Raw genomic sequence first — 13,218 nt, 5'->3', positions numbered from 1 at the left:
ATAAAAATTACAAAAACAAGTTTTCAAAAAAAAAAAAAGTAAATACATTAATAAACATCTTCATTATTGTAATAACAAAAAAATTAATCATTGATTAAATAAGTTATATATAAATATACATAAAAATTACAGTTTAACTTTTGATGAACACTTAAATGTAATTTAAATTTAAGTTCAGAGTTTTATATAAAAAACTAAATAAAATTAAAATTAAATGTTAAATAAATATCACTAGAGGGGCCTCTAAGTAGAAAATTATGATAACATTTTTGACTCTATTAATAATAAAAAAATTCGAAATTCATTTCGAACAGTTAAACTATTCAAAATAAAACTTTATTTAAAACACATCACTAATGATTTCGCTTTCTTTCTTCTTTTATTTCAGGAAAAAAGGATGTATTTTTTGACTTAGAACGGTTCATTGCCATTTTTGCAGAAGCTCTAGCTGGAGCTATAAATATTTTATTTATTTTACAAAATGTTTAACTGTGGTTATCGAAATAATATCAGTCAACAAATATGTTGAAATATCTCAAACATATTTATATAAACAAGCTTTTAACAAACCTATCTAACTGTTAACTTAGTGTTGTCAACATATCACCACAAATGATAAATAAAGAAAATATAACTATTTGTATAGAACTTTTAGAATATAATTTAGTGCTTTATAATTTTATTAGAATAATAATAATGTCCAGCCTACCAAAATACTTTAAACTATATTTTTTTTAATGAAATTAATTTTTATATCGAATTAAAGGTTTATCTTAACTCTACTATAATCATGAAGTCAAAAATCATTATAGGTACAGCTTTTGAAAAACTATTGAAAAAGTAACGTTTAAAAAACGCTTAGTAATTCTAAAAAAGTAGTTGTACAATTATCACTACAACATCTCAGAAAAAATAATGCATTTATGTTTTATTTTCCAAAATTAATAACTTTAAATATATAAAACTTAGGTTGATCTCATAAATGCATCAAGTTGTATTAATAAGACATTTTTACTTTTTTAAATTTTAGCAACAAAACAGTTACGTGGATTTTTTTTGCAAAACATAGCATCCTAAAACGTATTCTAAAAAATTATTATCCTAAATATGCATCATAATACAGCATGTAATTAAAACTGAAAAAGTATAATTGACAAATATATTAAGATATGAAATAAAAGATTCAAATGCTAAACAAAATTGTTGAAAGGCAAGCTTTAAGTAAATTAACTTGAAAATAAAATAATTAAATGAAAATAAGTTAAAAACATATTTAATGAACAAAAACATTTAGATTAACTTTTTTAGTTGATAACAAAAAAGTTATGATTAAACTCATTCACCAACCTTCGTTTTTAATATTAATAAAGAACTATGTAAATATTGTGAAAAATAAAACAAACTTAGTTTAGACAAAGTGGTTGATTTACCATCCCCAGCATCTGAGCTTGCATTTTGATTTTTCAAACTTAATACTGTTGATACATCACTCTTCTCTCTATAAAGATGTTAAAATTATAACATAGAAAAGTATTAAACAGTTAGTAATTAATATAAAATAAATTAATAAAATACACTTATTATGTGTATTTAATATTAAAACTAAATGTTTTCATGTATATATTGTGGATAGGAGTCTAAAATTCACGAAAGGAGACTTTTGCACGATGGGTTAAATATGCACGAAGACGCTTTTGCACGGCGTAAATTTTGCACAAAGACACTTTTGCACGGGTTGAAATTTTTTCTAATTATTATTTTTTTATTTACTTTATATTTATTTTTATTTTTTCTATCACTATCACCCTTTAACCCTACCCTCGGTCAGTAACTTTTTTTTTTCTTTTTTGTTTTTTTTATTAGTTTATTCATTTTTTTCTAGTTTTTTTTTCTGTCTTTGTTTTTTTTACTATCACTGTTAGCCTTAACCTTTACCCTCAGTAGGTAACTTTTTTTTTCTCTTTTGTTTTTTAATTAATTTATCTTTAAATTTGTTTAAATATTTAATTAACTTTTTTTACTCTCGTGCAAAAATGACCCTTCGTGGAAAAGTGACGCTCCGTGCAAAAGAGACCCCTTGTGCAAAAGTGACCCTTCATGCAAAAATATCTTCGTGCATATTTGACCCGTTCCCTTGTATTGTAGATCTTTATAAATTCAAGAACATTAATATTATAAAGAAATTAAATCATGAATATTGTAATAAATTTTTTGTATTTAGCAACACTACATAAAATTGTTTAAACTGTCAAAAATTTTACTTTATAAGAAATATAACGATTAAATATTTTTAAATATAAAAGAAGTAAAATAGTAAAAAAAACTTTTTGTTAAATTTCAGTTTTATTTATATTTTAGTTAGCTTACAAAGCTGATATAGTGATTGTACAAAAAAAAACTCTGTTAAAATTAGTAAAACAAAACTTAAGTACCATTTTAAGCAAAACAAGATATAATAACAATAAGTTACCTTAAAACTTAAGTTAACAAAACTTCGATTCAAAAATACGAGAACAAATATAGAGAAAGAATTTTTTTTGGTAGTATTTTAAATTATAATGCTATGCGCAATAAATCAATCTATGACTTTATACAGCTATTATAAATTTAGGATCATTTTAAAACAAATTATTGTTTCTAAAAGTTGAGCTTTACATGAAACAAATTTTATTACCATCAGACATTCAAAACTAAACCTGGTGATTTTTGACGAGCTCTGATCATCGAACATCTGCGAATCCCTGAGTTTTCTGTTTTTATTTTTTTCCTCTGTTTTCAGCTGTCTTTCAGACACTTCATCAGACGATGCTGGCTCCCAAACCAGCCTTCTCGGTCCAGTTACCTTGAATGAGTTTAGTATTCATGAAGATATAAAAACTAGTACTTTACTATTCAAGGAACAAAAGGATGCAGTAAAATGCAAGTGAATGATATACCTGTGAAGCGCTTTCAATATCATCTAAGTAATCATAAGACTTGTTATTGAAATTTGAGTTTCTCGAACTCGGTCTATCACTATCCAGTGCCCCTCCCAGTTTGTCAAAAAACCTGAAGTATAAATAATAAATTTGTTTAAAACAAGCATTTTAGTTAATTCTGAAAAAAGTTGAGCTCATTTGATAAAAAAAAAGTTTTTCTTTTAACTTAAAACTTATTGTGATTATACAGTGCATTACAGTTAAATTATTAACAGCGTTAAAAGTTATAAAATAGCTTAGTCTATTGAGACTTACAATTATTTTTAAACAACAAGACTTAATTTACAAAGTTTTTGTCTTTACAAGAGCATTGACTACTTTTTTTAATCTGTATAAACTAACAGTAAACCATACAATGCTGAAGTGTTAAGATAATTTACGAAGGTTTATTTGTAATATGTATTCTGCAGCTAAATTAAAACTAGTTTCAAGGTTGATTGAGTAAGTTTTGGATGTGAAGCTTGTTAGCAACGAATTTTAAACTTGCTTGGCAAAAATATTAAGGATTCGTAAACATTAGGATTAAAAAAACTTAATAGCCCTATAATGGAATTTATATGTTATAAAAAAAAATCACAGTTTTTTTATCGTATTTGGTTTAGTTTCAAAATTTTCGACCGAAATTAAAAAATAAAAGTTTGAATCTGTGTTACGTTTATCTAAAAAATTCAGTTACAAAGTTAAAGTTTGATTATATGTATAGTATTTTATGATTAAAAAATATTCTAGTAAAACTATAAGGTAATTTTTATCTTATATGAGTATCAATAATAATTTTTTGGAATTGTTTGAGTAGTATTCTGATAATAGACAGTGTATCAACTTTTACTTTAAGATTTTTTCGAAAATTTCATTTATAAATTTTTAGAGTTTTAAATAAATATAGTTCTAAAACCATTTTCTATTGTTTAAAGAATAATATTAGAAAAAATTATACTTTCATCAAATTTATTTTAGGAATTTTGCTCTTTTTTCCAAAAAACAGTTATTAAAATATTTAAGTAAACACAAACGTAAGAGTTTTGAAATAAGTAAACTAACTGTTGATACTTTTTAGATAAATAAAAGTAAAAAATACTGGCTGAACTAAAAACCTGGATAGAAATCAAAAACAAAATAAGAAATAGAACCTAAAATTATTTACCCTTAGTAAAATAAAGCTGTTATCAAAGGTTACCAAATGTTATGGGATGGAATACATTATATTTTAATTACTTAAAAATTTTTGTAACTTTAGTTATTTATTACTTTGAAATATTGAGATCAAGTTTTATTTGTTCTGTCCTTGTTTCAGCTCTTCTTTTGATGTGAATTCCTCCTTTAGGGGGGTTCTACAAGAAAAGAAAAAAATAATAATAATTTGTTTAAGTTATATAAATACGAATATAAGTTTCTTAGCGGATCTAAAACATCATGAATTCGAAATAAACTTTTTGTGGTTTTCTATAAAACACAGAACTTTCACTTATTTATTAAATTCAAACCATCAAATAATAGTTAAAGTTACCATGACATGTGATAGTGTATTTATAAATACTTTATACTTCAACTTACTAAATAATAAAACATATGATGTAAGTGTCTTAAAAATTTATCTCAATAAAAAATAATTTAACTGTTATAAAGTTTTACAAAAACCAAAAGTTGCCTGAACAGCTTAAAATGTTATTAACTTTATAAAACGTTAATGATTGTATGAAAACTTGAAGAAAAAATATTGAAAGTTTTCAGATAAACATACAATATTTTAGACAACTACTCCTAAACTTGTCATTAGAACATATTATACCAATAAAAAAATTTAAATTCAATTTTTTATATGTATAAAACATCTTGAAACTCTAAGAAAAGTGCTTATTTTTTCAAAAACTTAATAAAAACTATCATAATATATAAAAACTGATTCATACTTCATAGTTCTAAACAAGTCAATGTTTTTTTTTTAATAAACATGCTGGACTCTCCTATGCCCATAATATCTTAAACAACGTAAAAAACGTGCATGCATAAAATTATAAAAAGTAACTTACAAGGACACCTTCATTCTTTAACTCGTCAAAATCTTCACATATTTCAATGACATCGTCTTCATTACTGGAACTTCCAGAACCAATATCAACTATTTCTGAAGATTTTTCTAATTCTAACAGCTTTTTCCTAAAATAAAAAAGATTTATCCGGAATTTAAAAAAAATAACTTGGAATTGAGTAGTCATTTCTGTTAGTAATTGTACAAAAAACAAAACAGAGCTGTAACAATTTAGTTTTATAGTAATTATGGGTAAAATATATGTTGACTGTTTTTAAAGTATGGATTATAAAAATATATTATATTAATTACACTTGTATGACTAGTATATCAACTTTAAATCTTAAATTTAAAAAAAGTTGTCAATTATGAAGATAAATCAAATGTAAAAGCAACAAGCAAGTTTGTACATACTTAGAACTAGTAAAAAGATAATTGTTTTGAGTTATCATAAACTTATTAGCTCAGCTATATAAGTTTTTGCACTCCATAAAGTTTACCTTGTTTTTAACTAAGTAACTTATTTTAATTATGATATCTGTTTTAAATTTCAAAATTTCTTAAGCTTTCCCAGTTCAAAAAGGGTACATATTTATTACTGAACTGTTCAAGTAATTACAAAAGTTAAGTATATAGATAAAACCAATAAAAAATTAAACAGGAAACATTTAGCATTACTTTAATTTTAGTACCAATACATATAATTTAATATAAAATTCATTTTCTTTTTTAAAACACATTGTTAAACCACAATACAATTTAAGTCAGTAAATTTATTTATTTACTATACGCATTACACATGATAAAGTAACTATATATAAATATATATATATATATATATTAAAGGTTTTATAAAAAGTTCTGGTCGATAGTGCTCGACAAATTAAATTGGAGCTAATTATTTATCTAATTACATAAAAACTATAATTTATACAGCTGTTTCACACATGAAATGTAAAATTTCATGTGATCCTCAGTAAGTTACAGTTTATTATAATAGTAAACAGAAATTTGATTTTAATTTTTTTATAATAATTGTGACGTAGTAATGGTACAGTTTATTGTACGATTAGCTGAATTTGAAATAATACGCTGTGATTGTTAATTTATGCTTTTTAGGAAAGTTTAGAAAGGTTGTTTTGGAAAAATGTTTTAAGCTATTAGAAAAAATTTTTTTAGACTTTTGGGAAAATGTTATAAAATACTCGTGTTTGCCGCTTCAATTTTATTTTGTTTTAATATTTAGTTGGTTTTAATTTTTATAAAAAAGTATTTTTGATAATGGATGCATATGTTTTGTCTTTCGCTTTTCTTGTTTAGTGTTACGTTCTTATCAATACCAAATTCGGCTGCAAACTTTGTAACTTAGAAAAAATAGAAATCGAAAAATCAGATAAGAAAATAACAATAAACAAGAAAAGCGAAAGACAATTTATATGCATCCATAACCAAAAAAAAAAAACTTTTTTAGCAAAATTAAAACTAACTAAAAAACTAAATCAAAGCAGCGAAGACGAATAGTTTAAAACATTTTTTCTAATACAGTTTAAAACATTTTTCTAATACAACCTTTCCAAACTTTTCAAAATGCATAAATTTTCAAACTAACTAGTTCAGCGTATTTTTTCAAACTTAACTTACTGTACAAAAACCTTCATTATTAATACGTCATAATAATTATAAAACTATCAAGTTCTAAATTTCTTTTCAACATTTAATAAACTTTAATTTACCAATGAGTATATGAGGTAATATGTCACATATACGAAACGGTCGTATAAAACTATTGTTTTTTTATATAATCAAATGAATAAATATATATATATAGATCTGTTCTGTTCTGTTTAACAGAATAGAGAAACAATTGTATTTGTAAAATGTTGTGTTTTATTAATAAATATACATATATACAAGTTTAGTGCGAATTGTCGAATTCAAAAAACAGTACAATTGTTTCATAGAAACAATAAAATTGCTTGTAATATTCTGCTGTTTTTTGAATTTAACAATTTGAAATAAACTATTTTAAAGCCCTTCTAGTGGGCTCTGTGGAAGTTGATTAAGTTTGTCGAATTCAATTCTTTTTATATATACATAATTTTTTCAATTTAAATTATATTGAAAAACGAATGTTTTACACAATTTAACTTACTTTAGTAACTGTTGTTTGTGCTTTTTAGATTTTTTGGCCGAAAGCTTTTTCACAGAAGTTAAAGCTTGAGATTGATTCTCAACATCTTCAAAGTAATTTTTAAAAATTTAATAAAATTTCTTTCAGACTTAAAAATTAGTATTCTATATTTAAATTAAAATGATTAAAAATATTAACTAAATTTGTTCAAAAGTAAAGCTTAGTTTTTTAAAATGTAGAAAACCAAAAACTAATTTTTCAAACTACCATCTTTGCAATTAAGTTCATTTTCATCATACTGTCTTTTGTAATTCTTTTTACCAAAAATCTTTGAGCTTGAAAACTGTTTTTCTTTAGCAAAAGTTTTCTTACGTTTTTCTTCTATGGAAATAACTTCAGTATTTTCAATTTGCTGTGGTTGCGTTTCAGATGCTTTATGCTGTAACAAAACATCATCTGCGGTTTTTGACAAGTCTGAAAACTATTATTAGTGAAAATTAAGCTACTAAAACTAAAATTATACAAAATGTAACGATTTGCTAATAGTCGACAATACAGACTAACATTCTTTTTACTATGTTTAAAATTTCTAACAATATGTTTATGTTCTTAGCTTTATTCTTAAAAGAAATATTTGGCTAGGAACTCTTTTGTGGTATTTCTCACTTTACTGTTTATTTATATATGTTAGAGTTTCACATACATGTTTGATACCAAAGCATATGGCTATAAGCTTTAAGTAAAAAATGAAGAAGCTAAATACTGTTTAGGACATTATTTTAACTTAAATGTTAAAAATAAGCTAACACAAAAACAAAATAAAGTTTTTTGAAAAAACCTTGTTTGCTTTTTTGGTGTCTAGTAGTTTTCAACCAAGGCTTGTCATACTTTCGGTTTTTTGTTAATTGGTTTGAAGTGGTGTTTCCTTGATTACGAAATGGTTGTGCTAAAAGAATTTAAAATCATTTAAAATTAATCAAAATTTTTAACCAAATTAAGTTAATAAAATATACATGTAAAATAAAAAACTAAAAATAATAACAATTAAGTATGTAATTACAGTTATTTAACTAATTCTTATTAAAAGTACCTTAAAAATATTTACAACCTCTATTTTTTTCAATTATCTGTATCAACTACACTCTAAAATCTCATAATTTATTTAATAATTTTTACATAAAAATATGTTGCAGATCATATTTAAACTTACTTTTAGAAAGTTGATTTTTTAAAAGAACACTTTCTCTATAAGTTTCAGTTGTTTCTCCAGAGTTCTGTAAAGAATTTCAATTTTTGTTTTATTACAATAATAAAATATTTTATTATTATTTGTAGTTTATTGTCCAACACTGGACCAAGTCATCAAAACATGGGCCACTTACACTTTAAAGACACACAAAAAAGTGGAAAATTAAAGATAAACACTATAAAAAACTTAAAATTACAGGGTAGGTGTCAAATTTGCACAAGTGGACAAAATTGCACGAGGGAACTAAATTGCACAAAGATATGTTTGCACAAAGGGTAATTTTTTGCACATATAAATTTTTGCACGGGTTGAAACTTATTTTTAATATTTTTTTCATTAGTTTTTAATTTTTATAAAAAAATTTTATTAGTTAAATTTTTTTTTTACTTTCACTGTTACCACTAACCCTTACCTTCTGTTGGTAACTTGTTTTTTTTTTGTTTTTTTTTTATTAATTTTTTCTTATTAGTAATTTTTATTTGTTTTTTATTTTATTTTTACTATCACTGTTGCCCTAACCCTTACCATCGGTCGGTAGCTTTCTTTTAATTAATTTATTTTTATTAATATATTTTTCTTTTCTTTTTTAATAGTAGTTTTTATTAGTTTTATTTTTACTATCACTGTTACACCTAACCCTTAACCTCGGTCGATAACTTTTTTTTTTGTTTTTTTATATAATTAATCTTTAAATTTATTTTTCTGTTTTTTTTTTAATTTTTTTTTCACTGTTGTGCAAAAATGACCCTCCATGCAAAACTATCACTTGTGCAAAATTGACCCTCCGTGCAAAAAAGTCACTTGTGCAAAATTGACCCATTTCCAAAATATTATAATTTAGAAAACAAATTTGCCCTTTAATACAAATATTATTTATAAACTGCTTTTTATAAGGGTATATGTAGTTAAAAACAAAATTCATATACAATGCCAAAAATCAAAAAAAAAATAGAAGAAAGGCCTTGTTTACAAATGAAATAAGATTACAAGTTAAACCATTAAAAAAAATTATATCAATTATTGAAATAGAAAAAGCTGTACTATTAACTTAAAATTTTTACTGATGAACATTTTATTAAATTAAATTTTTAAAGGTCTAATCAACACAGAGCAATTTTTTAACATGAAACTATTTCATTTAAGAGCCTGTTCCACAATAAAACTGAACAATAAAAATACTAAACTTTAACACATAGATTGTAAAAATAGGACATGACAGTTTTAATGTTCTTAGAATTTAAAGAGTTTATACCATTTTATTAATGTTAATAATAACAATTTTTAAAAACTTATTTAACAAAAATACTTAAAATATTGTAATTTTTAAGCAAGATTATATAATAATACAACAAAGCAACAGACAAAAATATACCTTGTTTTGTAGATACTTTATAAGAAAAACTACAGGATTGGATGGTAACTCGTGAATCAGTTTCCCCATAAGCTCCTGAAAAATATTATACACAATTTAAATTGTGTATATTTAAATAAGATTATTTATTAACCAGTCAATGAATTTGATTTGCTTTTCATTCAAGTTATAATAAATTGTTGTCTAAACAATGATTTTTATGAAATTTAAAATCTATTTAATAATTTAAAATTTTATATCTTAAACATGTTGAGCAAACAAAAAATATCCAAAAAAATTGTATGAAATTCTGATAAACTTAAATTTACATTTTGTAAATGAAAAGTTAATATAAATATTTACTGAATCAAAAAAAAAAGTTATTTGTAATTTATTAAATGCTTTCTTTTTTGTGTAAAACTAAACCTAACTGGCTTTAATTTTTTTTAGTAATGTAAAAATATACTGTGAATTAATTTTAAGTCACAAGTTAAAAAAGTAGAAATATTATAATCTTCAACATCTAAGTATTAACAACAATATAATAAATTAAAGTTGTATAATTGTTTGGATACAGGATCTCAATATTCAGAGTTTTAGTTGGAACAATATATTTATTTGATAGGTTGAATAACTGTACTGTTGTGATGTATGTATAATTTTTATTTTATCCCAATACACACAGAAAGAAACTAAGACTAAAAAAAATTAACAAACTGAAAAATGTTTAGTACATTAAAAAAAATCAAAATTTTCTTTTTTAAGAAAATTTGTACAAAATAAGTAAACTTAAGAAACTTTATTTTTATATAGTATTTTTCTAGTACAGATGAAAAAAAACCATAAAAAAATGCGAAAAAAAATTAATTAAACTTCTATAGTTACTTTTATAAAGTATGAACTAATATCATATGATTTCTTATTTAAAAATTTTCAGGCATATAGTTTATGTTTAATCTTAATGAAACTATTTTATTCTAGTTTTAAATTATGTACAGAAACTTTTTAATTAGTAATCACAATGGGAAGGGGTCAAAATTGCCATGAAGACTAAATTGCGCGAATTTACTTTACACAAGAACAAAATTGCACGAAAACACTTTTGCACAAAGACAAATTTGCTCAAGGGTACAACATTTCACAAGGAAACAAAAATGCACGAAGACAATTTTGCACCAAGGGTCAATTTTGAACAAGTTACATTTTTGCACAAAAAGAGTAAAAAAAATACAGAAAAAATATATTTAAAAAATTCAGAAAAAAAACTAAAAGATAAACTAATAAAAAGTAAAAAGGAAAAAAAGTTAGTGACCAAGGATAAGGGTTAGGGGTAACAGTGATAGTAAAAAAAAACTAGAAAAAAAATATAAAATTAATAAAAATTTTAAATAAATTAAAAAAAAAATTTCTTCATGCAAAAGTGACCCTTTATGCAAAAGTCTTTGTGAAAATTTATCTTTGGGCAATTTTATCCCCTCGTGCAAAAGTATCTTTGTGCAATTTTGTGCACTCGTGCAACTTTGTCCCCTTGTGCAATTTTGTATGCTTGTGCAAATTTGACAGCTACCCCAAATTTTGTACACTAGTTAAAACTTTGTACAGTAGTGTACAAAATTGTAGCCTAGGAAAATGTTACCTAAAAAGACACAAATGAATAAAATTTGGCTTGTATACTTATGTTTTTTTTAATTTTGTTATTATATGTTTTGATTTTTCAAAAACTAATAAAAAGATCTCAACTTCTAGAGAAAGAAGTATGTTTATTTAACTCTTTCATAAATTAAGACATACTTTAATGAGTTTTATTTAAAAGTCTTTAAAGAATTAAATAAACATACATTTTATTATAATATTTTTACATAATAGTTTAAATTATTTTATTTGTGTATATGTTAAGTAGCAGATTTTGATATTACAACCTTAACAATTTTTTATATGTGTCCACCTTGCAAGTTCAACTCAGGAGTTTTCAAAACCATCACTAGGACCCCTAGTATATTATATTATACTAAAAATACTTAATTCTTTAATAAATTTTTTTTTTTTTTAATTATACAACCTAAAACAGCTTACCTCAAATAAATCACTTATTTTATTGTGTTTCATATACGAATGTATCCTTGCTTTTGATTTGCTCATTTTAGTAACCTTTGTTTTTTATTGCTGAATTTGTGTGAATACCAACTTTCTTGCTTTTATATTTAATACTCAAGCGTCTGTAACAACGAGTCAATTTATAGATTGAATGGAATCCCCTACTATAATTAGTAAATAATATCAGGGACAAAACTAGTTAAAATTCAAATGTTTAACTTAGGGGTGGGCAACGTTTTTCAATCAACGGGCCGGATCAAGAAATATTTTGTCTTTTGCGGGCTGGAGCAGTTTGAATTAGTTATTTACCGGATCCAGCGTCCGAATCCAGTCGAACAATCACTTTTTAGATCCGAATCCGACTAGATATTAATTTTAAGTCGAGATCCGGATCCGGTCGGATTTTAATAAAATTGTTAGCTTCAGATCCAGCCGAAATCTAGCTATATTGATACAGTAGATCACTTTTTTGAATCCTAAAAATTCACAAACCTTCTCAAGTCTGACAACTTAAGATATATATTTAGACATGTCAGATGTTGAAACAATGTCTATAAATACAATTGACATTGTAATTGACAAAGGTACGCATGTAAAACATCGTACTTAAAAAAACTTTTTGCTTGGGGTAAATTGACAAAACGATATTCCAACTAAGTTAGAACAACACAAAGTATTAGGACATAATGGTATATTTCTTAAAATACATTTATTTTCAAAGTCATTTTTTAGCATGTTTTTGAAGTCGAATTCTTACAGTTTTGATTTGTAAAAATATGATGCAAAATTTTATAAAAACTTTGTAATATTGACCCTTCGCGGGTCTGTCACTTCGCTTGCGGGCCAGTCATTTTTATTTGCGGGCCGGATCTGGCCCGCGGGCCGTACGTTGCCCACCCCTAGTTTAATTAGTAAATTATAACTACACTATCAGAGATAAAAATTTCAATTATAATTTATTGTAATATTTAAGTAATTTTTTTCGCGAAATCAAATGTAAAATCGCTTATCGACTTAAAGTTAGGGTTTAGGCCTTTAGGGTTAAAAAGAAGTAAAAATATAAATAAATAACGTACGAAAAATCATATTAGATAGGAATTGATCGCGTGTGATGTTAAGTTTACTGTTTTACCCAACTCTGTTTAATTATCTAATAATGAACATGAACTTTAGAAAAACGTTGATTAAAAAATTTCAAGTTCACAAAAAATTAAATAAAATCAATTGCAAAATGAATTTTTTCTCAAATTTTTATTTAAATTTTATTTAGTTATCTTTTTATCTGTATTAATTTTAAGTTAAACTTGTTCTAACAAAAATAGTAAAGATTTTATTTCATTTATATAATTATGGTTATATCATAGTATGAGTTTAATATAAGTAAAG

The 13,218-nt window shown here is 24.1% G+C and overlaps 1 protein-coding gene across 2 annotated transcripts; it reads right to left on the bottom strand.

Annotated features, from left to right (window-relative positions):
- Positions 1 to 318: 318 nt before the first annotated feature.
- On the bottom strand, positions 319 to 11,928 carry LOC145836984 (uncharacterized). 2 transcript variants are annotated; one of them, XM_082944752.1, is made up of 13 exons: positions 11,812 to 11,850; positions 11,658 to 11,728; positions 9,760 to 9,834; positions 8,349 to 8,412; positions 7,977 to 8,084; positions 7,406 to 7,612; positions 7,160 to 7,244; positions 5,009 to 5,135; positions 4,227 to 4,309; positions 2,937 to 3,048; positions 2,697 to 2,842; positions 1,404 to 1,498; positions 319 to 454 (listed from the first exon to the last, which is right to left on the bottom strand). In XM_082944752.1, exons 3-13 carry the CDS (start codon positions 9,826 to 9,828, stop codon positions 354 to 356), a joined length of 1,197 nt encoding a protein of 398 aa, XP_082800878.1. In that variant the 5' UTR covers positions 9,829 to 9,834; positions 11,658 to 11,728; positions 11,812 to 11,850; the 3' UTR covers positions 319 to 353. The 2 variants fall into 2 exon arrangements, with proteins under 2 accessions (XP_082800878.1, XP_082800877.1); XM_082944751.1 differs by lacking the exon at positions 11,658 to 11,728 and having other exon boundaries at positions 11,812 to 11,928.
- Between the last annotated feature and the right edge of the window lie 1,290 nt (positions 11,929 to 13,218).

The sequence above is a fragment of the Thalia democratica genome, chromosome 5, assembly GCF_965202585.1.
Source record: "Thalia democratica chromosome 5, ktThaDemo2.hap1.1, whole genome shotgun sequence".
Classification (NCBI taxonomy): domain Eukaryota; kingdom Metazoa; phylum Chordata; class Thaliacea; order Salpida; family Salpidae; genus Thalia; species Thalia democratica.
The sequence above is the reverse complement of the archived record's forward strand: the minus strand, read 5'-3'. Positions and strand labels throughout refer to the sequence as shown.

What these genes read in the sequence shown, in the direction of transcription:
- LOC145836984 (XM_082944751.1), bottom strand. Translation starts at nt 11,877, where the DNA reads ATGAGCAAATCAAAAGCAAGGATACATTCGTATATGAAACACAATAAA. An exon ending in TAAAGAATGAAGGTGTCCTT is followed by an intron (nt 4,310 to 5,008) that starts GTAAGTTACTTT and finishes CTTTTCTTGTAG; the next exon opens with AACCCCCCTAAAGGAGGAAT. An exon ending in AACCACTTTGTCTAAACTAA is followed by an intron (nt 455 to 1,403) that starts GTTTGTTTTATT and finishes AAATATTTATAG; the next exon opens with CTCCAGCTAGAGCTTCTGCA.